This window comes from Battus philenor, unplaced genomic scaffold, assembly GCF_028537555.1.
Source record: "Battus philenor isolate CCGP_79_NKW_IND1 unplaced genomic scaffold, ilBatPhil1.0.hap1 SCAF_17, whole genome shotgun sequence".
NCBI classification, from domain to species: Eukaryota; Metazoa; Arthropoda; class Insecta; order Lepidoptera; family Papilionidae; genus Battus; species Battus philenor.
In genome coordinates, this window is record NW_027181679.1 from 9,776,780 (window position 1) to 9,804,461 (window position 27,682).

The following is a 27,682-nucleotide window of genomic DNA, read 5'->3' on the forward strand; positions in this document are numbered from 1 at the left end:
GTTTCTGGTCTATTGTCGTGTTGCCTTCAACTATTGCGCCTGTTGCGTGTGTGTTTGTGTTTGTGTGTGCGGGTCGTGTGACGTCAGCGTGCGAAGCGATGGCACTGTCCGCTGTCATTATGAACGATTCCGGGCAAGAAACTATTTTTTAGAAATCTGAAAACGTATCCTGTAGTGTATAATAGTGATTACATTAAAGTTAAAACTGTTAAGACATCGTTAAAAACGGTTTACGTTGTTTGGTTATATGTGGTTACATTGTGACAGTCGCGGCGCCACGTTCGCTTCGCAGCGGCGCGTACGAGGTGATCTATGCGCTGCCCGCGCGCGGCTTCCGGTATAGTATTATCTAATAAATAAACTTAACCCTATGTCCAGGTCCGGACCAAATGAAACTCTTTTGCCGAACTCTGCCGAAACTTTAAAATACAAACAAGGATGTTTACATTAATCCAAAATGAAGATGTTTACAGCTTTTCGAATTTTGTAGTCTGTTTAACGTTTATTTCTATTGGAAACACTGCACGAACTTATAACCGGCTATCAGTATAAAAATAACGTTTAAAATTCTTTGTCTGTGGATCGAAAAATAACCCTGCTCTATTGCACTAATGTCTATGGTTAACGTTAATTATTCCTAAAATAATTACGACGAGGTAAAGGTTGACAATTTTCGGCCACACGAGGCGTGCCAACGAACACAAATGTAACATAAAAGGACATCTATATGTCGGTAAACGAAAGTGCTCTAAAGGAGAAGGATATAAAGGTAAACAAAAAATCAAACAAAAACAACGAAACATTTAAAACTTAAGCAGTTAATATATTAATCGATTTTTTTCCTTAAAGAATAAATCAATAAATGATTTTAAGATATACAACTATAAAAACCATTTTAAGATAATACTTAATAATATAATAATAATTATATATAGCGAAATATATTATGTGCAGAAATAAAATTCTAGGTGACTTAAAATTTTCTCTTACTCGTATAACCTAAGGAATTTGCTAGCCGAGCGCGCGGCGCCCACGCCGCTGACCTCAACGTACAAACTTTAATAATTTTATTTAACTTCTTTTATTAATAATTTTGAATCTGAAGGCCTAAATGCGAGTGTCGTAAAATTTTGGTGTGCGAAACGTTATCGTCCAATCTTTTTCTCTTTTTTTTTTTTCTCTTTTTTTAATTAATAATTAATAATCGTTTTTGTTCTCCCGTAAATTTCGTTGGTCGTGGCATTGTGCGCGTCGAGGCGACGTGGCTCACTCGAGCTGTTCGAGAAAGTTCGGCGACTTGAAGTACTCGGGCACGGGATCATCGAGGCGCGAGATCACTTTGTAGATGGACTTCTTCCAGCTCTGCTCGGTATCCTTCCCGCCCTGGATTGCGCGGAAGAACTCGCGCAAGGTCTGCTCCACCACGTATCTGAAGTTCGGCGGCACCTACAAATCACACAACTGGCTGTTAGTACATTGACACCGATAACAAACATTACCTACAACTCTGCGTTTATAATCCAGCCGGATTAAATCTAGAGATACAGTAGGGGCAACATTACGTCATCGTCACCTGCGAATCGAATAGGGGAATTCCACAGAAATAACATTGTTCATTTACGTCGATGTAAATACGTACTTTACCTTTTAATATAAATTCTGGTTATATATTTTTATCGAATTAGAAATGACGATAACCACAGAGAAACGATAATAGCCGACGGAATCAAACAGATTGGTTGTGGGGTGGAGACCACGGAACGGAAAGCGTGGTGTTCACCCACAAGGTAAACAGACAACCTTGTTAAGTTCGTTGGAAGATGCTTGATGATGTTACTTTTTTATTAGTTTACTTTTATCCTATGTTTGTATCGGTTTCTTCGGTTTATGGGAATAATGTGTACAAATGAATTAAGCTCACCTCAATGTGGTTGTTTCTGTTGTAGTGGAGATTGAGAACCCTGTAAAGTTCGGAATCGCCCGCCACGTGCAGGTCGTCCGCGGCCTTCAGACCTTCGCTGATTGCCTGCCGTGCGTACTTCTCCATCTGGATGTAGTAGAACTCCCTGGAAACAACGAGATAAAGCATTGTTAGAGAAGTCAAGTTATAGAATTCGGTCGTTAATTATATTGAAGTGACTATTCAAAATTACGTGCAAACGCCATTTTGAATTTGAATTAACATGCAAAAAGTAAAAAAAAAAACTAATAAGGCATCTAAAGTACAAATTTGTATATTATATCTAAACAAAACAATGTAAAGAGTTTAAATGATGTTTAAATTTATTTTCTGACAAATTGTATGATATTGTAGTCCTTCCACGAATATGCTTTTGAAATTTCTGAACATAAACAATTCAGTTTAAAAATCAAAGGCATCGATAATTTTAATTTTTACAAGTCTATCGTTACATTTGTTACAGAATAAAACTACTCCCAGATCACCAATTTATAAAAGTGAAACTTATGACAAGGAATCTTCGTAAGATATGTTTTTATTAACATTTATATCACATGTATACATATACAATTAAATAAAAATTTATTATTTTGAAAAAGCTTCGCTAAGTACTTTTGAGACTTCAAGACATTATAGTTTACGAGTTAAATATGTATTTAGATGTAATATTATTGGACCTAGTTTTCGCCATATAAAAGAACCTGGCCAGGAACTCGATAGTTATTCCTTTAAAGGCAAATTTTAAATTTTTTTCGTTACATAAATTTTAGATTTTTCACTTGAAAATCAACCTGATGCTTCAGTCATACAATGTTGCTTTATTGATCAATCTTTCGTTAACATAAGCTTTAAATTTTTTCACGGATTGATATAAATTGATTGAGAGATTTAGTTACAGAAGCGTATACCTTATACTGGGTGTTACAACATTATTTTTCATTGTTATATATAATGAAAGATGGCCGCTTTTTTTAAAACTTATGTAATGCAGATATTCACAGGCCGACCTAATCGTCTCATAAACAAGTAATGTATTTAGAAACCAGTAAGTGGTGATGGTAATGGCAGATGCGACGACAGCGAACAGGGCTCGCCGTCAGCCCCCGCAGTGCCGAGATGGCGCGCTCGTATAACGATCTCAATAAACATATTGACGTTTCCAATGCACGCACGATGCGACACTCGACGGCACAATAGCAAACATAAAAAGCACTCGGGCGCCGACGGGGGCGGGAAAGGATTTGATTAGCCATTTTCGCTCACTCCGCTTGGCGTTTCGCATCGGCGCGCCATCTTCGCTTCGCTTCGCTTACGAGTGCGGGCGGATCGAGAGTCTCGCGGGGCTAATTACTTACGAGTTCGCATTCAGACGGGCTAATTCAGTTTTTCGCGTTTCCACCGGTGACGCGTTGGCTGAGCGGGAATTGTTGCAGTTCTTTTAGGGTTCGTTATTATTGCTTACCTTTTTTATTTCACTGACAACCCGTCGCGAAAAAGATTCCAAGTGCTAGTCTCTAAAGGCACTTGGGATCAATGATAATTTGAAGACACACTTTTTTAAGCAATAATCACTATAATACCATTTCTTTTCAAATATCGTAATGACGTACATATTTCATATAACCGACACGTTAAGAGGCAATGTAGATAATGAAAATACTAAAAGTCAATGCGAAGGTTTTTGGCTTAGTTATTTCATATTTCTTAAAGGAGAAGAGAGAATTTATATGGAGATAGATATAAATTATTCCAACTAATTAATATTTTGTACAAAATTTATATGACAAATTGGTAAAAGAATTTTGAAAAGTTTAACATCGTTCCATTTACTACACTATTATTATTAAAAAATGATTTAATTTATTAAAGAGAGAGTTTATATATTAATTTTAATTTTTATGAGAAAATTCTATAAAGTATCTGTAGGTTAAAAACACGATTTGTACTAAAACCTTTGCTAAATTTTCATAAAACGAAGATTTTAAAAACTAAAAAGTGTGAATGAAGTCAGGGATAAACCTTGTTCCTTTTTTAAATGTTTACACAGAAATCCGCGGAACTGCCAATCATGTAACAGGCAGTATCAATCGGGGATGATCTCGGAGCGCGAGTGGCGCTCACGCCCGCACGCCGGGGGCCTCTATTATTTTTTAATTGGCACTCGGCGCGAGATCGCAGCCTTACTAATTGAGTAAGTAAATGAAGTGTCTAAATAATTAGATGTCTTTTTAGCTAGTGCGAGAGTCGACGCCGCTCGGTGCATACGTGCGATGGGTGGCGCACGAGCCGCTTTCATCCAATTAAAAGTTGTCCGACTACCTACAACCACAACCAAGGAATGTGCGCACACACGCCGCGATTGAACGATTTATGCCGGGAATTTGTTATTCAATCTATTTACACGTCATTTTTAACATTGTAATCAAACAACGAAACTGTCAGTCTTTAAATAATTATTGATTTTCCGTCCCCGCATATCAATTGTCGTAATTTATAAATGAAAATATTTGATCGTATTTTTGAACTGCTAAAATCTATATATTTTACACCTACATGAATTACCTTTTTGGTCACACCATAACTTGTAAAAGACTTTTTCCGATTTAATTCTTAATTTTTACACGTTTCCTAATACTAGCTGGTTGTTAAGGAAATATAAGTGAAAAAAAATCTTTTTTTTTAAATTCGATGACTAATATTCTTATTTCTAACTTTTAGAGTCTAACAATTCATGTACTGTAAATTTATATAGTCGTTTAACTTCTTCGGTTAGTATTTATCGATTGCAACATAATTTATATTTTCTATTGAAATGCGACATGCCAATAACAACTGGCAGTACTCTAACTCCGTCGGGACCTGTAGTTTTATATAAAATATAATTTACATAGACGTCCTAAAGATCACATTATAAATTGTTAGGTTATAAATAATCGCATTAAATAGGTTTTATCGAGTATCCAAGGAAGTGGGTAGATAAGTACCTACAATTAAGGGATTTTCCCCAGTTTTATTATTGTGACAAGTTTAAATAAATTTACCCACGTTGCATTGATATTTCTTTCTGTTCATTAGCATTACACTCGACACGATCATCGTCGGACCGTTAGCGTCCATAAGCGATACCAGATGTCGCAATTAACTGTGTAACACTTGCTTCGAAATGGCCGTTCAAGTGTCATTCATGAGTGGTCTTGAAGATATTTTATGTTACATTATCAATACGTGTGAAGCTGTAATGAACATCTTAATAATTGTTTTAATATACATTAAAATAACTATGTTTTATACAAGTACATTACTGCTTATAGATTAAAAAATGTGAAATTGATGAATTGTGCATAGTCTGCGAAATTTTATATGTCAAATATATAAATTGTTTTTAAATTATTCTAAAAAATATATCATCTTTATATGGATGGACACCTTTAAAAGTATTTTATAGATAACGCTGGCGGACAAATATGATGTGTTCAGGCACAAAACAATTTTGTATAATGTTATGTAAATAGTTCAAACCTGTAAGATGTATGCAATAAAGTTGTAATTATATATCGTATGCCTTCCAAAAACTTGCAATATTAGACAAAAATAGCAAATTTAATATTGAATAATCTGGACAATTTTATTTTAATGTACTAAAGGAAACAAAAGGTATAATATACACAGAAACATAGTACAAATTATAGACAACCTGAAAGAAGAAGATCCATAGTTAAACAAAAGTACTGTACGTAGTCCTGAGGTTTCTGGGGTTAAGAAAGGGTCAAGTTCTAGGGTTGAGAATTCTAGTTGAAGGTTTTGTAGGCGAGGCATAACATGGGACATCCGGCCTCAAGGTGGACAGACGAATTTGTTAAGATCGTTCGAAGACGCTGGATTCAGAAACCTTCCACTCGGTCCTATTAGATATTTAAGGGGGAGTCACACGTGACTATAATTAACAACATATACTAAAAAAGATTGTAATATCTAAAAGAAATTCTAATTTTATTGTTGTACTTATGTTACCCTAGAACAAAGCTTTAAAGATATAGTCCTAATTTGATAATGGAAACTTTGTAAATGATGACAATTTTTGGCCAAAATCTCGTATCAGACACGTGTAGATTTTTTTAAACAGTAATGAAGGGATTAGAACCTTCCACAGCAACAGATTTAAGTATTATCGAATGTTTTTTTTATGCAAAATAGAAAATATGGAAAAAAAAGTATGAAAAGAATTTTTATATATATAAAGATAAAATGATGTGAATACGTGTATGTGCAGATAAAAAATTCATTAAGGTTCGACATGCGACGTGGATGTGCTAGTTTTCTTATTTTTTATCTAGCCGCCGTACAAAAGCAACGTTATTTGTAAGCAATCAGCGTTCACCGCCTGACGTATGCGCCGCGCCATGCGGGCGTCGGATTCGGGCGAAAAAAAAGAAACCGCGAAGAAAAAATCTAGCTCAAGCCGCGTGCCACCGTGTACTGCGAAACGTAGTTCACTAATTAGAATTATCGACGGCAAATAACGACAGCCTGCATACCGTTCAACCCATCTAAAGTTCATTGGTCTCTATTGTAAAACACTAAAAAGAGGAGCAAAGGTAACCGATATTTTTAACCATTATAAGCTGGACTACGTTTACTTTTGCATCTGTCTCGAAAAGAATGTTGAATTTAAAATATATTTTAAATTTGCTGCTCCGATGGACTTTCAACTGTCAAACTTTTTGGTTTGTGGTAGTTCAATAATAAAAAAATAATCCTAATTGACTGACGACTTTGACATTTATTGATTTTTATCATCGAATAAACTATGATTAGTTACAAAATAACGAATCTATTTCGTATACTATAAGACTGGTAATGTAATGTGAACGAAATATTTTGTTTTATACCGTCTTACTTTTGGTTTTGATTGGCGTCAAATATTTGACAAGGATAAGAAAGAGTATTCATTTACTATGTGATACGGAAAGTATTTTTTTCACTAATTTTCTTTGAATATTTCTATTTTTTTCTCTTCATAACAACCTTCCTCGCGCTTTAACGGTTGTATTAAAAAATAGCAGAACTGGTCGAGCTTTTTCCAGTTTTGAAATACGATTATCGATATATTTATTATAAAATAAATAAATAAATTTAGGTACAAGTAAAACCGTTACAGTGTGAATCAGCTGTTGCCATTGTTCCCGCATACACCGAAGCGTATTTTGGCAATAGCTAGTGTAAAAGCAATCAATATTTTACCTTTCGTAATAGTAATAAGATTAAAAATCATTTGCAGTTTCTAATAGTATAAACGAAAAACATTGTATTACGTTCCGTTTAAAATTGGCAGCTACTGCTGATGTAATAAAGTATAAAATACTATGACAAACAAACGTTATTGTTTCCCATTCTTAAGATTTCGCATCTTGCGTCTACCTGGGGCCCAACGTCTTGGATGTCATTGTTCGGGTGCAGTTGGAGTTTTTGCAGTTTCTTACGGCAAAGTTCACACAATGCAGCGATGTGGCGGTTTGTGGGAGAGTTTACTGCCACCAGTTTATTCGGTATTCTTTTAAATGTTACCATTTGTATTTAGAACAATGAAGTATAAAATACGTAAAGAAATCTTTTTTTTTTATTTCGCTCACGGCTTTCTAGGTGGCCTGTATTTTTATATATAGGACAAGTTATATCAAATAATAGATGCTAATTATGATGCATATTACGAGTACTTTTATTGAAAAAAACCTTGTAATTCAAAATAGATTTATATTAAGAATAATGCCATGAACATATGTTATTTTTTAAGTTATATCCGTCACATATAATGTAGATTCCTAAAGTGTCAATAGATAACTACTGAGCATGGGTATTATTATTTATTTATTTTTATATTACCATATTCATTAATGAACACTGCAATTGTTGATGACAGAAGAGAATGTTTTCTAAAATGGTTAAATAAAATAATACAAATTAATATAAATTTATTTTAATGCTCGGCTACATTTCGTACGTTAAATTCTCTTTCTTTTCGTTTATAATTGTAAGGACGATATTACAAAGGAGAATTCGAAATCTTGTTCGTAAATACTCTATACCATTCCCCCTTAAGAAACCTTTCGATTCCCGTGTGAAACCGAAGAAACATAGACTCAAGAATATATTAGAAATGGAATGAATAAAAACATGTGCTTGCAATAACAAAAATTTGTATAATTAATGATTATAATTATTAGTAGAGTTATTAGAAAATCTCAAATTTTTTGTTGTTAATAAAAAAAAATGTAATATGTAAAAGATTTCCTCCTATTATTTGTCGCGATACATTTGGAAATATAAAACTTAGAGATTTGAAATTACAAGATATACGAAATATCATTTACAATAAGAGGTTGAGAGTGTGTTCATAAATAAATTTTAAAAATTGTTCTTTATGTTGTAATCAAGACTTTGTTTTTTAATTAATAACTTACAAACATTAAAGTAAATAGGATTAATTAATCTATATTTCTCACGAATTGAAATTTGGGTTATGACAGTTCTTAAAGTTCAAAGCTCTTCAATGCATACGGAGTCGGGATAAGACGTTCCAGAGGGGTTACATTTTTTTTCTACCGGCTTCTTCCCTTCATTGTTGACGCGGACGGTGCAAAAGAGAAATCTCATTGTACTGAACCCGATTGGTGACTTCGCAAGCGCAGGGACGCTTGTATATTATCATAAGTTTAGCAAATACAACGAAGTTCTTATAAAATATCGTTGGCTGTGAGGCCGGTTAGAATGATAATCTAAGTCGAGATAACTTTACGCCAGATGAGATGCCAAGTTAAGAATAACTTAAACCACAGAAGTGGAACGTGCTCTCGAGCAACTTAAAAGCTTGGTATCGTTTCAAGCTAGACTTCTAAGAGTACCCCCTGAATTTAGTAACTGTAAAGAAGTTAAGACTAAGCGCCTTCAGCGCTCTGCTAGCTCAAACCTAGTGATGCCAACTAACATCTCTTGTTACTGATAAAAAAGTGACACGTTATTCTGAAGCGGACTATATAGATATACATATATACATATAATAGCTAGTATTTTTATTTATTTCATCATGATATCCACGTGGGCCTTCGCCATAGATTACTTAAAGGAAAGAATGAAAGCGTTCTGCATCCTCGCGAAGGTCGTCTCCCCACCTTGTGGGCGGACGTCCTTTATTTACTTTTTACTCTACAACGGGACATTAAATCTCTTGTAATATGAAGAAGGAAGGAAGAAATATTAAGCATGAAGATCAGTTTTATCGCTTCGTTCTTCCAGATAATCATTGGATGGAATAGATAGAGCGAGTGATCAACAAGCGATAGAAGTTCTTGGAAATGGATTTACTATGAATGTACCAATACTTTTAATATTAAAACAACCTCCAACTAAATAAAAAAGTTTCTTCTATTACTATTCTTTTTTTTCTAATGAGCTTTAGATACTATATGCTTGTACAGCAATTATCAATAACAATTGTATTAATATATTCCTTAGTTTTGACTTACGGCGTTCAAATGATAGGGGCTGGCGTGCCGTTATGTGATAACAGTTCTGAGAACGGTATGTGGCTTGGATTTTTGTTGTACGATGTTATTTCATACGTCGATGTCGAACTTAGATTGTAGGTTAATAATTTTATATATTAAGAATCTTATTTGGGTTTAGATACTGTTCAATATGTAATACATATAACATTGTAGCTTTTTGATACGAACATTTGGTTAGTGTAGAATACGCTTTAAGAAAGTAATAACTTATCTTTGGTATTTAAATATGTTAACGAATGATTTTAAACTGGTGAATGTGAACGTGACATTATAACATACTACGATCGTATTTGACAATGGGCGTGACTTAGCAAGGTGACAACGGTAAGTGTTATTTTTAAAGTAATTAAACTATAGCTGCACATTGTAAATCGCAGTAATTATTCATTATTATTGATCCTAAGTTCCTACCTTTTTAATTATACAATAAATAAATATAAATTCACTCTTTATAAAAGTAAATATGTCCGAATCTTCCAAAAGTCCAAATAGCAGATAAATCTGGCGACGACATAATCTTGTTATGATAATACAATTTGCGAAATGAAAAAAATTAGCAAGATTGTTGTTTGCTAAAAGTAAATTTAGCACGTTAAATTATTACGGTTAGCGTAATAGTCTAACAGTGGGTGATCCGATGCGGGCTTACGTGCCGTTGTCTCGTAGTGCGGAAGAACTCGCACTTCAGAATAACTTAGCTTTTAATTGTTTTTATACGCTATGTTACCTGAACTGAAAAAAAAAATACAGTGCTGCCACTCTATATTTAGACACAAGGAGGGTGGAAGTTACAGGCTGGAAACGTTGTTATGTTTTTTTTTTTTCAGAAATATTTTTATCGTTGCTAGAGAAATGTATGTTTAATACGCGTCAAATTTCATTAGACTTTTTAAATAAATTAGTGTTTAAACATTATTGACGTCGATGTTGAACAATGGTGTCGTCTGTCTGTAGTTTTCGATCAAACTAACATATTTGTTTTATATTCAGCTGTGAGTACACGAATGATGAAATATCCGTTAGTAGACTGACCTCGGCTCTATTTGATATTTCCGTCGCCTTCGTCCTTTTTTTCATATTTTAACGTATGGCAGAATTGACAAGATAAATAGCAGCTTACGTTATGCAAAGTAAATGATAATTTTATTTACGCTTATTATATAAGTACATGGTATTGTGGTTAACAAAGAATTTCACTTATACAGACGTGTTGATAAAAAGATGTTTAGAGTTTTACGTACGTAAATGATGAACAAAGGTTCACAAATCGGGCTTATTATAAACAAAGGTTGCACTCGTTTTAGGATAATCATAATAACAATAGGTTTTTTGTGGTTTTAATAGAAGAGCTGATGTTTCAGTTTTGTTTATATTTACATTTGCATTTGAAATGTGGAGCTAATCGTGAACAATAAAGCGTTTAATACATTCGGCAGCCAAACAGCTCATAAACGCGCGTGTAGTTCGCGTCCGAAAAAATAGTTTCCAGACATTTCCCACTGACTTCCCCAAGCATACTCATTTCGATCGTTGCCAAATACAATGGTTATTAAAACCTGATGCACGCCGGAGTCGTTCAAATGATACGGGGGAGGTATTACGCGCTATGTACAGCGGGCGTGCATGCGCTATGTACGCACGGGCAGCCGTCGCGCCGCTGTGTGAGTGGGTGGACGCCGTCCGGCTTTCCAGAAGTACGGGAGAATGAGCCGACACGGGCTGCGGCGGATAGAGCGCGAAAACGTTACAGAGTACGCGAACAAAAAATTCCAAGCCGCTAATAAAAAATTACAATTCAATTTTCAAGTTACATAATCTCTGTTTAAAACGATTAATTAATTCTATAAAATGAAAAAAGAAACAAGAAAATATACACAAAGATGTGATAATAATATAATTGAATAATGCTATCACTTAAGTTTTTTTTTCCCGTCCGGTGTCAGATCGGTAAAGTCCAGTGGAATGCAGCCTCTGTATTTTTTTCAGTCTGTGCGAAAGTTGCACGGCGCCGCGCACACATGCACACGGCGATGCACACAGGCGAATGTAAAAGCGAGTAAACTAATACCGGGCCGGATTAATGCTTCAGTTAGTGAAAAAACTTTTTTTTCAGACTGCGCCGTCCGGCGCAGGGCCGCACTCGAGCAGACACTACGAGTAAATTATTATATCATTGAACGTACAGGAAATTTCCTTGAAAATAATGCGTAGCGATATTTTTTAATTGAATGTATTTACTTAGACCAGTAATTATTTAACGTGTTAATATATAATTTACCTATGGTTATATATCATAATATATTTTATTTATTTACCCTTTTTATCACTTGTGTAACTGAACTAGGACCGAACGAGTAATATTAAATCTCTATCGTATGGATAGGAGGAATTAATAATAATATGCTATTTTAAAGATGAATCTTATCGTCAATATTTCAACTGTATACCATCCACGGCAGAACATAAGCCTCTTCAATAGATTTTAAATAAGACCAATTGAAAGAGGCTTATCTTTCGATGCCTTTATAACGGGTAACACACATTCCAATACTTATTAAATATTGTCATGTCATATAATATATTAAAGAACTAGGCAAAGAAAAGTCGTCGTGACTTCACTTTTTACTTTGATTTTTAAAAGACATTTTTGGTTCAATTTAATATGCGATATCGTAGCAACGCGTCCGAAGGTAGTCTAACAGTGTTGCTCACGACATGCGGGTCGCAGACGGTTATCTGCGCCTCCATACTCAACACTCGGGCAAGTAACTTTCTCGCAAATAATTCGCCCTTATCTTGTAACGGAAAATACGAAATCGAAGCACCGACATACAACGTAACACGGACAATAACCTGACTTATTTTAGTTTACAACTTTATGATAAACTTTTAAAGAAATAGTATGTTATTTTCAATAATTTTTTGTTATCACAGTATAGATGCAATAACCATGTTATCGAAGCATACTTTATTTTTAAAGTATAAATTACACATATTGATGCTGAATTAATACATAAAATCTTTTGTTATCTGTGAAATAATAGACCTGGACAGTTTTTAAATGGAGAATCCGGTACGTGTAATCCTTTAAAAAACGACGTCGAAAATAAAAGCCAGTCCTAAAGATTCGATTACCGATCGCAAAAAGAAGCGGCCGAGTGCGGCCCTGCTTCATGACTCCCTCCTCACTGACCTGCCTCTGTCTTGTACCCCACGCTTCAAAAGTTCAACTCATTTGAGTGCTCGCGGAGATTTTATTACCCCCAACTATACTCAGTATTAAAATTTTTCAAAAAAAAAAAAGGGTTAAAGAGACGCGTGGACGTTTAAGGGTAGAGCCGCAACGCTGACCGGTTCACGGTTACTTGATTCCAGAATTAGTTCGCTAATTACTGTTTCGAGACAGTTTCAAAAATCGCGTTTAACGAGTTATTTATTTCTATTTTTTATCGTGCTCTGTCCGCCTCTTCTGAGCTAAGCGTAAATAGCTGTCTACTTAAAAGTGGCCCCCAAAAAGGTTCGTTATTTGCAACGGAGGTTCTTAACTGAAAAAAAATAGTTGAATCCTGAGTTATCTCGTGTTTCAAAGGGTTTTTTATGTTTATGCTAGAAATAATCTAATACCATTTTAATTAAATAAAATTAAAGAATTTTAACGTTTATGCATTATGAGATTATAGAGATCTTTTAAATAGGGCACTGGTTCTTATCCCCTTTTAATATCGGCGATACTTTTTAAAATTCTATTTACTTACATTTATCGTGACGATATTCGGATCAGTCTACACGGTTAATGGTACATGTAAAAGTTTTAAATGGTTGAATGTATAACTCAGACACTGTCAATTGATAAATAACGTAATGATATTACAGCAAGAAAAAATGGTTTTTAAAAATTCGGATTACTACATATTAAAATTAATTACTATTATTTGTATCTGCAGACTTTATACTGCCAGAAGTTATTGGCTAGTCGCATTCCGATACAAAAATTAAACTAATGCTACATATTTTAGAGCGATCATTTTTATACAAGTTTATTGAAAATTGAAAGCTTTTTGCTAAGAATATAAATATTACTTTAGCTGAGCAGATGATACTGAAGTAATTAATTATTTTTGCTAACGTTTCAATCGATTACATCCCAACAGAAAATTTGCGCGTAGATCGCGGATGTGGACCGTCAACACGTCGCGAAATCCCACCGCAAGCGGGCGGGTCGCGACGCGCCGGCAAGGAAGAAACAAAGCAGATTCGCGTATCAACCTAATACGCAATCCAGCGCAGCGAAATAAATTCCAAGCCGAGCGCCGTTGATCTCGTGTCTAACAATAATTACTTTAGTGATGCCGGTGGGCGTCATTGTCGCGGACCGACTGCTTGCGTTTTCACGTCCACTCGACTTATTTCCCCGGGGCTGTTGCCGGTGCTATTTATTACTAAGATTTCGCACGTGTCGCATTTCTACTTACATATCATAAGTATTTTTCGATTAATAACATCCCTATTTACCCGCCTATGAAATTATAGACAATGCGCCCGGCCTCGTAATATTTTAAAACACGCGTTCGCATATATTTACGTGGGCGGAATGTTTTTGCAATGGTTTTATGTTACATCACCTTTGGTTTTGTTAACACTGTTTGGATATTTTTTTAAATAAATCTGGAAATTACACACACACACACAACCATCATTTACAAGAATAACAAACATAACAAAACAAAATAAATGATAAAATTAACACCTTTCTTCGAAAATAAAAATGACGGATAAAAACCCATATATGAAATAGAAAATTACAGAATAAAACTCTTATAGAAGAAAAAAAAACATTCGAACCATGTACGTAGGTGTTCTCAATTTGAACATTTCGAAAGCACGCGGCGCGAGAGAAAGCGGGAAAAATAAAAATACGGGAAAAATTCCTTGTTATCGTGTGTTCCGTTTCGCACCTTAATTAATTATGTCTTAGGGCGGGTCAGAGTTGTCGTTTAGTTGTGGCACTCAGGTAATTTCCCATGTGCGTACAGCCTACGCCGCGCCTTTTTAGTTCCGCCTGTCGTTGTATGCGATTTCTTATGACATAACGTACGTCACTATTATAAATTTAAAAATTAAAAATCTGTTTACACGAACCAACCGAACTCAAGTTCGTCGTTTCAATTTATAGAATCCTAAATAGCAAGGCATAGGTCTCCCCTAAAGATATGCCATAATCGTCACGCTTGGCAGGCGGGTTGACAATCGCAGTGTGATTTTACGGCACGCAAAGGACGCTGTTGCCCATCTTCTTAAAATTTATTCGTGAGCAGTGGCAGTCCTATACAAGTTAAGTATAATTACATATAGATCCTAACCAATAAAAGCACAAATTTAATAATTTTAGGCGTCCTAGTGTCTCGGGGTAAGTAAAGATGGGTCAACTTAATCTGGATTGGCGTTCTTAAATATATACTCTAGAGAGATGAGTTTGATATTCTAAATTAAGTTAACGTGAAGTTTTTAGATTTAATTTTATTCATCATAATCGAGAACTAGAGCAATAGAAAAGAAATACAAGGCCGGATAAAACCAATTTAACTTATGTTATAAAATTCAGTAAAATAATAGCAAATATCTGATCAATGTAAATGTAATTCAATATTGTAATAAAAGCGTTTTAATGCAGTGTACAAAGAAGTAAACAAGGAAATTGCAATGGAATCTTTATGCACGAAGCCCTTGTAGAGTTCACTAACATTCATTAAGTCCATTGAAAATGAAGTCCTTATAAAACATCCAATTAAAATAATAAAATGTGACACAGTGTAGCGATATAGCCATATGTAGTTTGTCTTCGCTGCACGATCCGCCAGTATAAATTGATCCCGCGATACTTGCGCGAACAATTAATAGATATAAGAATAATGAAGTTTTAGAGATCTCTAGTGATTGGACGGGTAAGGACTTCAGTCGGAGGCAGATAAGAGCTTGCGCCAGCGCTGCTCAACTTCCGCTGTTGCTGATAGTGGTCACCGCTGCAGCGAAGACAGAACGAGGATAAAACAAGGACAAACCGCCATTGTAGATAAACACCGCGCCCGTTGTAAAAATATAACCTAAAGTTTTTTTTTTCTTCTCCTTTAGTTCGGTCGGTTTGCGTTTTCAAGCTCCACTTCGATATATTAAACAGTAACACGCAAATAATAAATTAATGCTCGAAAAATATATGTACGTCTTTCATAAAAAAAAATATTTTAAATAAGTTACTGTACTTCATATTTATTAAAGCTTTTGCATCCTTTCCCAATCATCCTGTGTAAAGCGATGTCTCTGAAAATCGTAAGTTTTTTAATAATTCCTAGCAATACAAAACCTGTACATATTGCGTATATCATTAATTACATAATCCTTTTCTTATAAAATAAAAGACAATGACCAGCACGTAATTGTGCCTTGTCTATGTTAGTTAAAAAAAAAAATAGAATCGCGTGACGTTCCCGCCCAAAACTCATGTCATTAGAGCAGTATTAAGTTTTTTAAAGGTGGCCAGTAATGAAAGAATGGCGCGCCCGCTCCTTCGAGACCACGGCAAGGCGTGCCGCATGACCTCGTATGACATATCTCGTTGGATTGTTAACATTAGTAAATTAAGGCTTGTCTGAAACGATGAATGAATTCCTTTTTTTATACGTTCAATAAAAGTAAAACATCTAATTAGCTTTATATGTTCATATATACAGCTTGTTCAACAAATAAACTTCAAGAAATAACGTCTCAAGGAATCTGTCTCATAAATTAAATCTGTGCCGAAATTTGGTTAGATACACGTAATGGCAAACCACAGAAAATATATTAAAAACTCTTTTTAAAAATTATTGCGTTTTGAAAAATGAAATAAATATTATTCACGCCTTGGTATTCTTTCCATTATTATGACTTTTCAGTAATCAATAAACAAAAATTCAAGACAATATTAAAAAAAACATAGTCAAACCGTATACTTCAGAATTAGGACTTCATCCAATTTAAACCAATTGAATGAATAAAAATTGTATGTGGTATAAATATTTATATTCATTAACTTTTGTAATTGGCAACTAGGAACTATCAGCTGATTTCGACTTGACATTGATTTATGGGCAATCCAGTACATATCAAAGTTCAATAATGTTATTTTGTAAAAGTAAAACGTTCTTAATGACGGTGAAAATGTGATTAAAAGTGCCCCTGGTAAAGGGTAATTAAAAAAACTTTACGCCCCATCGAAGACAAGATAAGGTCGGTGGTCGGAAGAAAGCTCCACTTTTGTAATTAAGCTTTTCATTAGTTGATGGATCGCTCTAGCACGCGTCGGCAGTGAAGACGACAATAACGGCTACGTGATTAGGCAAGCTGTTAGAGCTACATTCTTACAGCATAAGTAGCTACGTAGAGAAAAACATCTGCCTTTCACTAACTTCAACTTTGACTTTGGCTTTTTTCATTTACAAGAAATTTGTATGAAAAACTAGCTATCCTAACAGACTTTGTGCTATCCAAAGTGGTTTTGCTGTCGCAGTCCAATACATTAATAAATAGATGAAACGTAGTTCAATGTATAAAAATAATAAACAATAATTACAAAAATAAGTTCCCTATTTCGTACAAACAGTAATAATAAGAGTTTTTTTTAGAATGATATTTCTATTGTAATACATAAATGCATGCAATAATACATGCATTTCTATGCTAACTCGTCGTTTTTTTTGTTCTCTCTCCTGTCTGGACGAAAATAAAAAAGTAAGTAGTAATTGACTTATTGGTAGGAAAATTAATGAAGAATCTTCAAAGTGGAGAATAGGTTTAATATGATGTTACGAAACATTTTAAAACACACATAAGTAACTTCATAGATATGTAATATAAAGTATAAATAAATTAATATTTTTCTTGAGAATATTTTATGTAAATAACGTTATATATTGTTAATTAAGTCGTTTTTCTCATCGCAGTGCAAAACATTTATTCGTAGTTTTGCTTGGTTTATTTGATTATAAATTACCTTATAAAATGACAATTCAACTTTATTGTTTCTAAAGTACTTTCTATACGTCAGTGACTTAATCCCGCCGTTATGCCACACCTAAATAAAATATCCAATAAAAAAAATAATGTGTTATATCTTACGTGTTAACAATTAAAAGTTGTGTGGTGACCGCGCGCAGGACATGGTGGTAAAGAAGGCGTCTTCCTGGACGCTAGTGGGGCGCTCCTTCGCGTGCTTTAATTATATTATCAAGGAAGCCGCGAGCGGGGCCGCGGAAGGCTAATGTTTTATAATGGCCCGCGTACGGCAATGATATGTAAATATTCGGGCGCGCCCAACTATTAGCCGGGTCGCGTGCCCGCCGACATTCGGAGGTACACGCGCTCTCGGATTTACTGTCGAGGCGACATTTAGGTTACGTTAGTTACAGGGTACTCGGCGAAGGCGTGTGATGTCAGTCGCGTTTCATTTCATAAGAATTGAATAGCGAGACGTGTAATTAGCAAGCTTTTTAGAAGGAAAACTACTCATAAGCTTCCTCGAAAGGGTTGTATTAATTACTGGAGGTGCTCGTGTGAGCGTGGCGCGAAATAAATGGCCGGCCACTTGGCGCCCTAGCCTCGCCGGGCCTTATTAAAAATGTTAACACGTAAATTAGACCCCCGGCTCGGCAACGGTGTATTAGCCAACCAATTAAATTTTAGAGTCAGCGCGTACAATGACGCCACAAGGTGACTTCACACGCCGGGGATGATTACTGCCCCAGCCGCACTGTTTAGACGGTTTAAATAATTTTTCTACGCTCACACTTTGATAGCGTTTCGAGTGTTACGAAATAAAATTGCGTCGCTCAAGTTTTTTTTTTAATTACAAAAATTAAATATTGAACTTAATACGTACGGGGCGGGTTGGCACGGCGAGCTTAAAAGGCATATGAAAATTGCGATGTAAGGTTGGCAACATTTCCGTTTCCGACTGTGAGAGTCCTTACAGACGAGAGATTTTGTTCTCAGTTGAATTAATAAATGTTATTAAGTGCGTAATTAAATATGATGTAAAATGTTGCAGACATTTAATGAAAATCGCTGGTGCATCGTTGTCGCGTTATTTTATCTAGTCGAGCCGAGTGGCGCATTGTCGCCGGGTATAATGTCGACACGAGCGCTGGCACGTCTGCCGGCGAGCGGTTGCCCGGATTGTGCGCGGATTGTGCGCGGATTGTGCGCGGATTGTACGCGGATTGTACGCCTGTACCACCTGGCCGCGTGTGCGAGCGCTCAAAAAGCTCGCAGGCTCGGCTCGTCTAAGTGCGCGCCCTCATGCGACTAGTTGGATGTGTAAAAAGATTAATTGGAGTGTTGCCCGCGTTCTAACAATTTACGGCGCCTTCTGTGACGGGCCGGTCGCAGACCACTTCTGCGCAACTTAATTAAGCGAAATAACTTAAGCGAGTCACCGTTGCTAATTAGCGCCATCGTCGCATCGTCGCACCGTCGCCGCTGCGGCTAATTCTATGAGTGACTCTTTGTTTGCGGGCCTGCGTACTTCTTTGAGTTCGCGCGCCAAAAGAATTTGTCTTTGCATCGACTTTGAGTGAAGGATGTTTGTTTTGCCCCCGGAGACTTAAAAGACTCTCTGCGTTCGCGTCGAGAAACGTACCAGTGTTTGCGTTGGATTGAATTTTGTTGGCACATGAAATACTAAATAACGCTGTACGAACTCGAGGCCTTTGGTTGCCGTGCTAATTTTTGTCACATTTAAATTAATAGCAATGTTTCGCTTTCGAAACCTGCCAGTTTGCAAACATAATAAGAATGCTTTTCAATTGCAATTTGCGATAGCTTTTAGAAAAGGCGTCAGGGAAGAAAAGGCAAAAAGATTTTTTTAAAGGGCACAAGGAGCGCTCTCGACATCAGTGTTCTTGAGGCCTACACGAAAGTGGCCATTACTGAGCGAGCTTGTTCTTTTCCTTTGACGACCGACAAAGGTGTGAAATTTATTTTATAATAGCATTAAGATAATACAAGACGAAATAATAAAAAAATATTCCTTATTTATTAATTGTGTAGCTGGTAAAGTAATAACTTTCGTGTATTTAAGTATCCATTGAATGCGCTTCTTATCTTCATAACAAAAGAAAAAAAGACAAAAGCGTAATGAGGCCCGATGTATCCAGCTTCTGTGTTGCACTTAATTAAAAAAAAAGTTTGTACTTTTACGGCTGTAATTATCGACGTCGGTTATCGATGTTGCAAAGGCTATCGCGTTAGAACTTTTTAATCGTACTCTCGATTATTCCGCAGTAATTTTTGTTTATTTTAGTAAAATATTCATTAAACTAATCATGTTCTCAATGGCTCAAATCAATGGCTTATGATAAGGTCAGCAGCCAATACGATATCATTGGAGCAAATCGTTGATAAATATATAATATTTGTACGAAATTAAAATTAACTTTAATTATTTTAGCTAAAATTAAAAGTTAAGAATCGTTTAGTAAAATGTTTGTTATAATTTACAAAATAAATTTTTATTGGACATTTTGAATTATCATTTTCTTCAAAATCGATTTTCTTGATAATTTTAAAATGGCATTTATTATTGACGCGAGCGCCTCGCCTTGTAATTGCCTTTCGTGCGCCTCTGGAATGACCCCCTCCCAGTTCGCCCTTTCAGCACTATGTCCTTTCAGAGATGTTTATCGCGAAGGAAATGACCGCTTTCCGTTGTCCACAATGCGCCCATTAGGGGCACAATGCTAATGGACAAAGTTGAGGTAAGAAGAACCAACGCGTTACTGACGTCTTTTTCAAAATTAGTCGAAGAACTTGATGGTTCTCTTCAAAAAAGAACCCATAATAAAATTAAGTATATATATAATATTGTAAAATACCTAAAGGATCCCGTATTTCAAACGCAACACACACATACAGCCATACGAATAATGTTATCAAAGCTTTGTAAAAGCTTTCCCTTTATCTAAAAGATACGACTAGCTTGAGATATAAAATACGTCGATATTTTCAACTCGAGTGTTAGGCACACATGATAAGAGACTATTCTGTAATAGCTCGACAATTTTTCAAACGGTAAACTTGCCCTATGTGTTTGTTATGAAATAATAAAGGTATCGAACGTTTCAGAATAGGCCATGGCAAAGTGTAGATAGTAAAAGATGGGGAAGTGTGTTTATCAGAGGAGCACGCGGCTTATGGCAGGTGCCTCTTATCGCATGGCTTAGATAACGCGAAAATTAGTCGAGTACAAATCAATACCGAAGTGGATTTTTCCGTTACTTACCATATTGCAGTTTTTACAATTTAATTTAAAATTTCTATTACAAAGGACATTTTAATATAGAGGTACAAGCACTAGTTATGTTATTAAAGAAAAATTACTATTTACCGGATTCAAGTCAAATTAAAGACTAGACTGGTAATAGAATCTATTATGAACCAATTACGCGACGCTAGAACCACGCATTTCTTATATAAGTTGTGCTCTGGTATTCTGTTGGTACTAGAAACGATAATTATTGACCTTTTACTTTCGTATCAAGTCAGTATGTAGTGTAAGCAATTATGGTACTTCTCAGGTATTATTGATCGAGTAGACGTTATTAAGTGTTTCATTAAAAATTAACTAATTTAAGACGTTTATTTTGAGGTCGCTTGTGCTGGAAGGTTCTTGAGTGGCGACAACGAGCCTATAGCCATGAGCGGCATGGGTAGGTCTCCCAATAGATGGATAGACAATAAAGTCGTGTGAAGTGCGATCATTGCCACATCGATCATCGAGACGATCTTTGGAAGAGGCAAATGCCTTGCAGTGGGCATCAATTTTCTGATATGATGATTTGTGAACTATTTAACTTATGTAAAATTGAATTCCTTATATTGAATCAAGATCCGAAGACAATCCAAAGTTACCGATTGCCTAGTTGATTGACAAGTTGAACCAAGCATAGGATGGGCACCGTCAAGATGGACAGACGAACTTAAGATTGTCGAAAGTGTTATAGTTGGATTTGGGCGACTCTAAACTGTTCTAGTGGACGAAACCTATGTCTAGCAGTGGTCGTCATGACCAAAAAGATGAATTAAATAAAATAAAGTAACTTTTTCTAACGTTTAAAATAATAAATAAATAATTTTACGTTTAGAATAATAAATAAATGCACAACTAATATTTATTTTTATGTTGTGTATTTTTGAATAAGATTTATGGGACGCGGTACGCCCCCAGTGTGCTAATAGTTTTAGGGTTGCCTCAACCTACGATTAAAATTAGGAAATAGTGAATTAACACCCCTTTAACGAATTATTATCGGGTAACAGGATTACGACGCGAGAAGAAATCTTGATTGCCGTTAACTAATCTTATTACCTGCCAGTAAGAGAATAATCGGCTTTCCATAATTCATTAATAAATCATTATTTTTCAGGGTGATTGGTCGTAAATGTAAATACTTCTAAGGGGTATGGTTTACAGTTTTTACACTGTTTCTAATCATCCTGTATAAAGTGACCACTCTGAAAAATATTCCATTTTTTTTTAAATTAGAATGCCACAGGTCAGTAACTTCTAGCAGTACGAAGTCTGCGGGGCAGATAGAACTATAAAAAATTTTGTATGTAACAATCCGAATTTTGAAAAAGCTTTTTATTACCATTACGTTATTTATTATTTCTGACTCTATTGATTTTTATTTAGGTCTTTAAAGTTTTTACATCTATAACGAATCACCTCGTATGTAGTTGCAATATATAATTATAACTTTCAAATTGCGCTTTTTATTTAAATAAAGTAAGGACGTATTTGTAAAAACTGTTCGTCAAATTGACTGCACTAATTAGGTGTGACAATTATATTTACATAAGAGTGGGAAATTTAAGTTTGTGGTTTACTGTAGCATGTGATGTAACGTTTACCTTTCTGAAATGCGGTCAATGTGCATAATAAATTGATAAAACATTCTTAAACTTGGAGCGTTTAATTAGACTATAAACCGCAAAGTTGTACAATGTTACGATATAATATGCCAATAATTAATTTGTCGAATTATCGTTTTGTTGTATAAACTGTAAGTTTTGTGAAAAAGTTGGAGAGAATTAAAGTAATATCTAATTCTCTACAAGGCTTCACACCGCAGATCATCATCGCATGAGCCGATAGATACTCTGAGCAAGGCTTATGCCTTCCACTTCGTTTAGTTCGTACTTTGGCGTGGGTGCACATAAAGAGGGAGGTGACCTAATCCGTGTCTGCCGGCTAATGTTCGTCACACAAGAACATTTCGTCCAACGAACAATTCTTCACATCGCATTTCATAAGTAATGTTGCCAAGTTATTGATTAAATAAATTATTGCGAATAATGTAACTTAAAATTGAGCTGATATTAATCCAGATTCAGATTTTTGTCATGAGTTATAATAATTTTTTTTTTACGAACTTACTATCACTTTGACTTGAATAACTTACGTACAAAACATTTGACCCCAGTTTTTTTTTTTAATAGATCAATCTCAATTAATGTTCTCTTCATTGTACACATGAATTTGAGTGTATGAACTAAATTAATATTAACCTAGAGTCGGACGTTTATATCTTCAGTAATAATTTTGAGTGTTGATGTCAACTTATTAACAAATTGTCTATACTGACTTACCCCAAAATAATATATTGAGATATTAATGAAAAAAATAAATGGTTAAAAATAGAACTCACCGGAAGTTGGAGAACCATTTGACGAGCTGCGCCGTGTTGTTCTTGTTGAACTTGATGTCAGGGAAGTACATCTTTAGGACCGCCGAGCTTGGATACCGGACCCAGAAGAACATTAGCTTCGCTTTGCGGAGGTGCATCGGAGTCAATGTGGACGAGTGCAACGGAGTTATGGATTTCATTGGTAATACATGACAAGTAATTAAAGATTCAAATATAGAACACATTAAAAAAAAACTGATCAAATATACATAATACTGATCAAGATATAATATTTCAAAAGGTAAAACATATTCAATGGCAAATTATAAAGAATAAAAAATTACAAATCGCGATTATGTTAATGATTTCGTGCCATGATTGTTTTAATTGGAACTATATATGACCTAAACTCTTTAAAACTGCTTATTAACAGCGATAACAATAATGAAGTATCGATAAATAAATAGTGCTTTCTGTTTTGTTTTTATTACTTGAAAAAATTGAAACAACATATGAATTAATGTTTGTATGCAAGCACCTTTATCACTAGGCCACAATAACATGTATAAAGTAAGAAATTTAAAGAAGTGAGGGCAGTAGATATAAATCTGATTATATCCTACTATTACGTAGGCTCGCTGTGAAGCACCACAAGTCTTTATCCGTTTGCATCTAATCTTATAAAGTACCTTAGCCGATGTCTATAAATGCCTTTATAGTTTCATTAATCTGTCCCACTGTTCTTATAAACATTTATACTAATTAATTATTTTATTACGATAAAATTGTCAAAAAAAGTGAATCTTTCGTTCTGCTTGTGCATTATTTTTTCTCAAGACTACGGCAATTATCCTTCAGCGCGCTGTACGCTCTATATGTGATGGGGAGGTGTATATCGTAGAAACCGCAGCATTTGTCAGGTTTCCAGAGTCGTATAATGTCATCTACTAAGTAGGAAGCAGGCGGTGGCAGTCGTAAGGTTAAATACTACAGAAATAAGATACGTGTGGGCGTATGCATGTCACTATTTGACTTATGTAGTAAGAGCATTAAAGTCTACATACCTCCTTCGATTAAATCTATAAACGAATGCATTCAATGTATTTTTTATGTTTAGAATTGTAAATAAAATTGTGTATATTGTAAAAGGATATAGTAGGCTGCACTCCGTCGTAAGGAAGATCTGTAGAATTGCAGTCGGAGTGTGGATCTTGCGCGTCCATATGTTGCGGATGGTGAGGTCCGGCGGCGTTGTGAGCGCCGTGCCCATGGTGATGGCGGAGGTAGTCAGGCGACGGATGATGTGCTAGCAGAGCCGGGTGGAGTAATGCTGGCGGGTGTGGAAGTGGAGGGGAGTCCCTCTCGGGCGCAGGCGGCGATCGCGCCAGTCCTCCCCCCGCACCGAAAAATGGGGAATATGGCGAAAAGACTTGGCTCTCGTGTAGCGAAGGGTTCGGTATCGCCACAGAAGTAGGCAAAGCCATACCCCCCGGGAAAGGACGAGGTGACGGTGACTCCGGCGACTGCCCCACGCCCTCCCCCAGGATCCGGCTCACGGTGCGCGGCGTAATCCTGGTGTCCGTAACCTTGTGCCGCTTCTTTTTTGGTGTCACGACGAGGCTAAGGGCCTCGTTCTGTTCAGGATTGGGTTCCCTTTCGTAGTGTCCGTTCATAGGGCCGTAGAGGGGACCAAGTTTCGGCGGCGTCTGGAACATTCCTGTGGGAGGGCGGACGTGAGCACCGTGGCCAGGCCCGCTCGCTTCGCCGTGCAGCGGGAACGCCGCACCCGGCGCTCGCGGGCCATTCATTTGGCTCATCAACAACTGATTGTGTGTCATGAAAGGAACGCCATTGGGTGCGCTCGGATGATGCACCGGAGTGTTACCTGCCATCTGTCCGGACGATCTCTCTTGTTTCAGCGTTGGCGATTTCCTCTCGATCAGGCGCGTGGCTCGCATCAGATCCTTATTCAGCTGTTCCGCTGCAGCGGCCGCCGCTTCCGACTGTTTGCCCATGATTCGTCGCTGGTGCACAAACCGAGTTACTATGGAGTCAATCAGCGTTGCCAGAGAAGCAGAGATTTCATTTTTAAGTACTTCGGCCAGCCCCTCTAAATCTGCGCCCGATACGGGACCGACGGAGCCGGCGTTGCTACGCAGAGCGTCAAGACGGTCAGCCAGCTCAGAGGACATGGGAGGCTTCGGAGTCGGTCCCATTTGTCTCTGCTGCGGCGAGTGCTGGTTGGACTGGGGCCTCTGCTGCTGGCTACTTTGTTGATGCTCGGCCACTTCTTTCATCCGCGCCTCTTGCTCCAAAAACAGTTTCTGGCTAACATTGATCGCGTACATTGCTGCGGCGTTATTGAGATGTTGGTGCGGATGAGGCGGGTGCATGTGGTCGCTCGGAGGTAAGTGAGGTATCAGAGGCAAAGCACCATTAAAACTAGGAGGAAGGTGAGGATGCGGCCCGTGCCCGTGCATTTTCGCAGACATCATCTTGTTCATCACTTGGGTGAGCATGTTGGGCGCGACACTGTTTGGTATTGGAGGAGGCACTTCCTTCGCGGGCGAGAGGGGTTCCGATTTTGGTACGGGGTCTTCCGTCTGTTCCACATCACTGGACGCACCGTCATTGTCTATAGTCTCGGACTCCTGTCCCATACGATTGCACAGTTGCAAGTATTTCTCTTGCATTTCAGCTAATTGTTCTTGCATAGTCCTTAACTGCGATTTTAAAGCATTCTTTTCTACTAACTTTTGTTGTATGGGCCGCTCGCCGTCGTCGTCGGAGTCGTCGGTGACGGTGTGCGTGCTGCCCGCACGAGCGTGCACAGCGCCGTAGCGCTCGGCCGCACCGTCGTGTTGCTGCGGGTGGTAGAGCTTGCGTTTTTTGCAACCGTTGACTTGCGGTTGCGCCGGCTGTGGCGCGGGACTGGAGCGCATGGTGGACACGATGTTCTCAACGCGCGCGCGTTTGGCGTCGAGCGGTCGCGGCGAGGCGCGCTGCGCGTCGCTGTCGCGGTCCTCGGGTTCACACTTGGGCGCGAGCAGCGCGTCGTGGGCGGGCTGCGCGGGCGACGCCGAGGCGCGTGAGTCGGCGGCTGCGTCGAGCGCCAGCAGCGCGTCGTCGAGGTCTGGGCGCGAGTCGCGCGAGGCGGGCCGGTCGGGCCGGTCAGGCGAGCGCTTCTCCTTGGGTTCGTTGTTGTTGTCCGCGAGCACGTTGTTGTTGTCGGGCGAGAGACGCAGCAGCTCCTTTTTGCGGGACTGCAGGATGTCGCGCAGCACGCGGTGTGCTATGTCGCCGGCAGGCGCGTCGTCGTTGCTGTCGTCGGGGCGCGGTGCGCGTCCCAGCAGTTCGTTGAGCATCTCGGCGGGCGCGTAGCCAGGCCCGAACAGGCCGAAGTGCTGGCGGCCGTCGAAGATGGCGCCGTAAAGTCCGCCACTCATGTGTGCGGCGCGCGCGGGCGTTCCGTTCGTCGCGAGGGTCGAGTAAGAATTGCGCGGCTCGCCGGCGTCCACGCGCTGTCTGACGCGCTTGTGTTTCTTGAGCAGTCTATCGGAGTAGGGCGCGCGCTCGGCCTCCTCCTCCGATGACATCATAGGCGCGGCGGGCCGCGATTGGACGACCGGGCGGCGGGCAGGGCCCCGCGCTGGCGCCGGAGCGCCCGTTCTGCAACGAGAGGGGATTGCACACCTGCCCGTGCGCTGCCGTCGAGCGCACGGGCCTGTGACATTTCGAATTAAGTGCTAGCTACGTCAACAAGCAACTTTCCGTTAAACTTTACGCATTTAATATCTTATGTCCCTTTTTAGATAATTACTTATTAAGGTTACAAGTATTTTTGTTATAAAAAAATGTTGTGGACGAAATAAGTAACGACTTTAATTAATAAATTTTCAAATAAATTGATATTATTCATTTAAACATCACAACATCTTTAATTAATAAATAATAATTGTTTACTAAGTAGGAAAGAAACTTTAAGAATAATCTTTAAGAATTTAAAACAAGAATCTTACAAGACGTTTGTAATCTAAGAAGAAAAAAGTCTTGTATTACAAAAATCTTATTCGAGAAATATTTACTAGTTAAACGTGCTCACTTTTCTATAATAAGAAATGTGATGACGGGTATGGGTGAAGACTTATCAAAAAATGTATTTAAGTTTTAGAAATAGACTATCTTACTTGACCGTATTTCTTTAGGTTAGCACATCAACAATTTGAATTCCGATAATGTTTTCTCTATTATTTGCTGCTTATATAGCATTACCAGATAAACAAAATTCTTTTTGTTCCGCCTTTAAAATTAACTTACGCATACATAAAATATTATTAACATTTATAATAAACATATTAGATGACATTAAGACAAATACTTGAATCATTTAATTTTTTTTTTGAAAGACTCAAATTATAAGCTATCTCTGATTCAACCAGGCA

The 27,682-nt window shown here is 37.3% G+C and overlaps 1 protein-coding gene across 1 annotated transcript; it reads right to left on the reverse strand.

The window, feature by feature from the left end:
* Positions 1–818: 818 nt before the first annotated feature.
* On the reverse strand, positions 819–26,839 carry pros (prospero). The gene is made up of 4 exons (XM_068763317.1): positions 24,395–26,839; positions 23,262–23,416; positions 1,922–2,066; positions 819–1,446 (listed from the first exon to the last, which is right to left on the reverse strand). Exons 1-4 carry the CDS (start codon positions 26,837–26,839, stop codon positions 1,267–1,269), a joined length of 2,925 nt encoding a protein of 974 aa, XP_068619418.1. The 3' UTR covers positions 819–1,266.
* Positions 26,840–27,682: the final 843 nt, after the last annotated feature.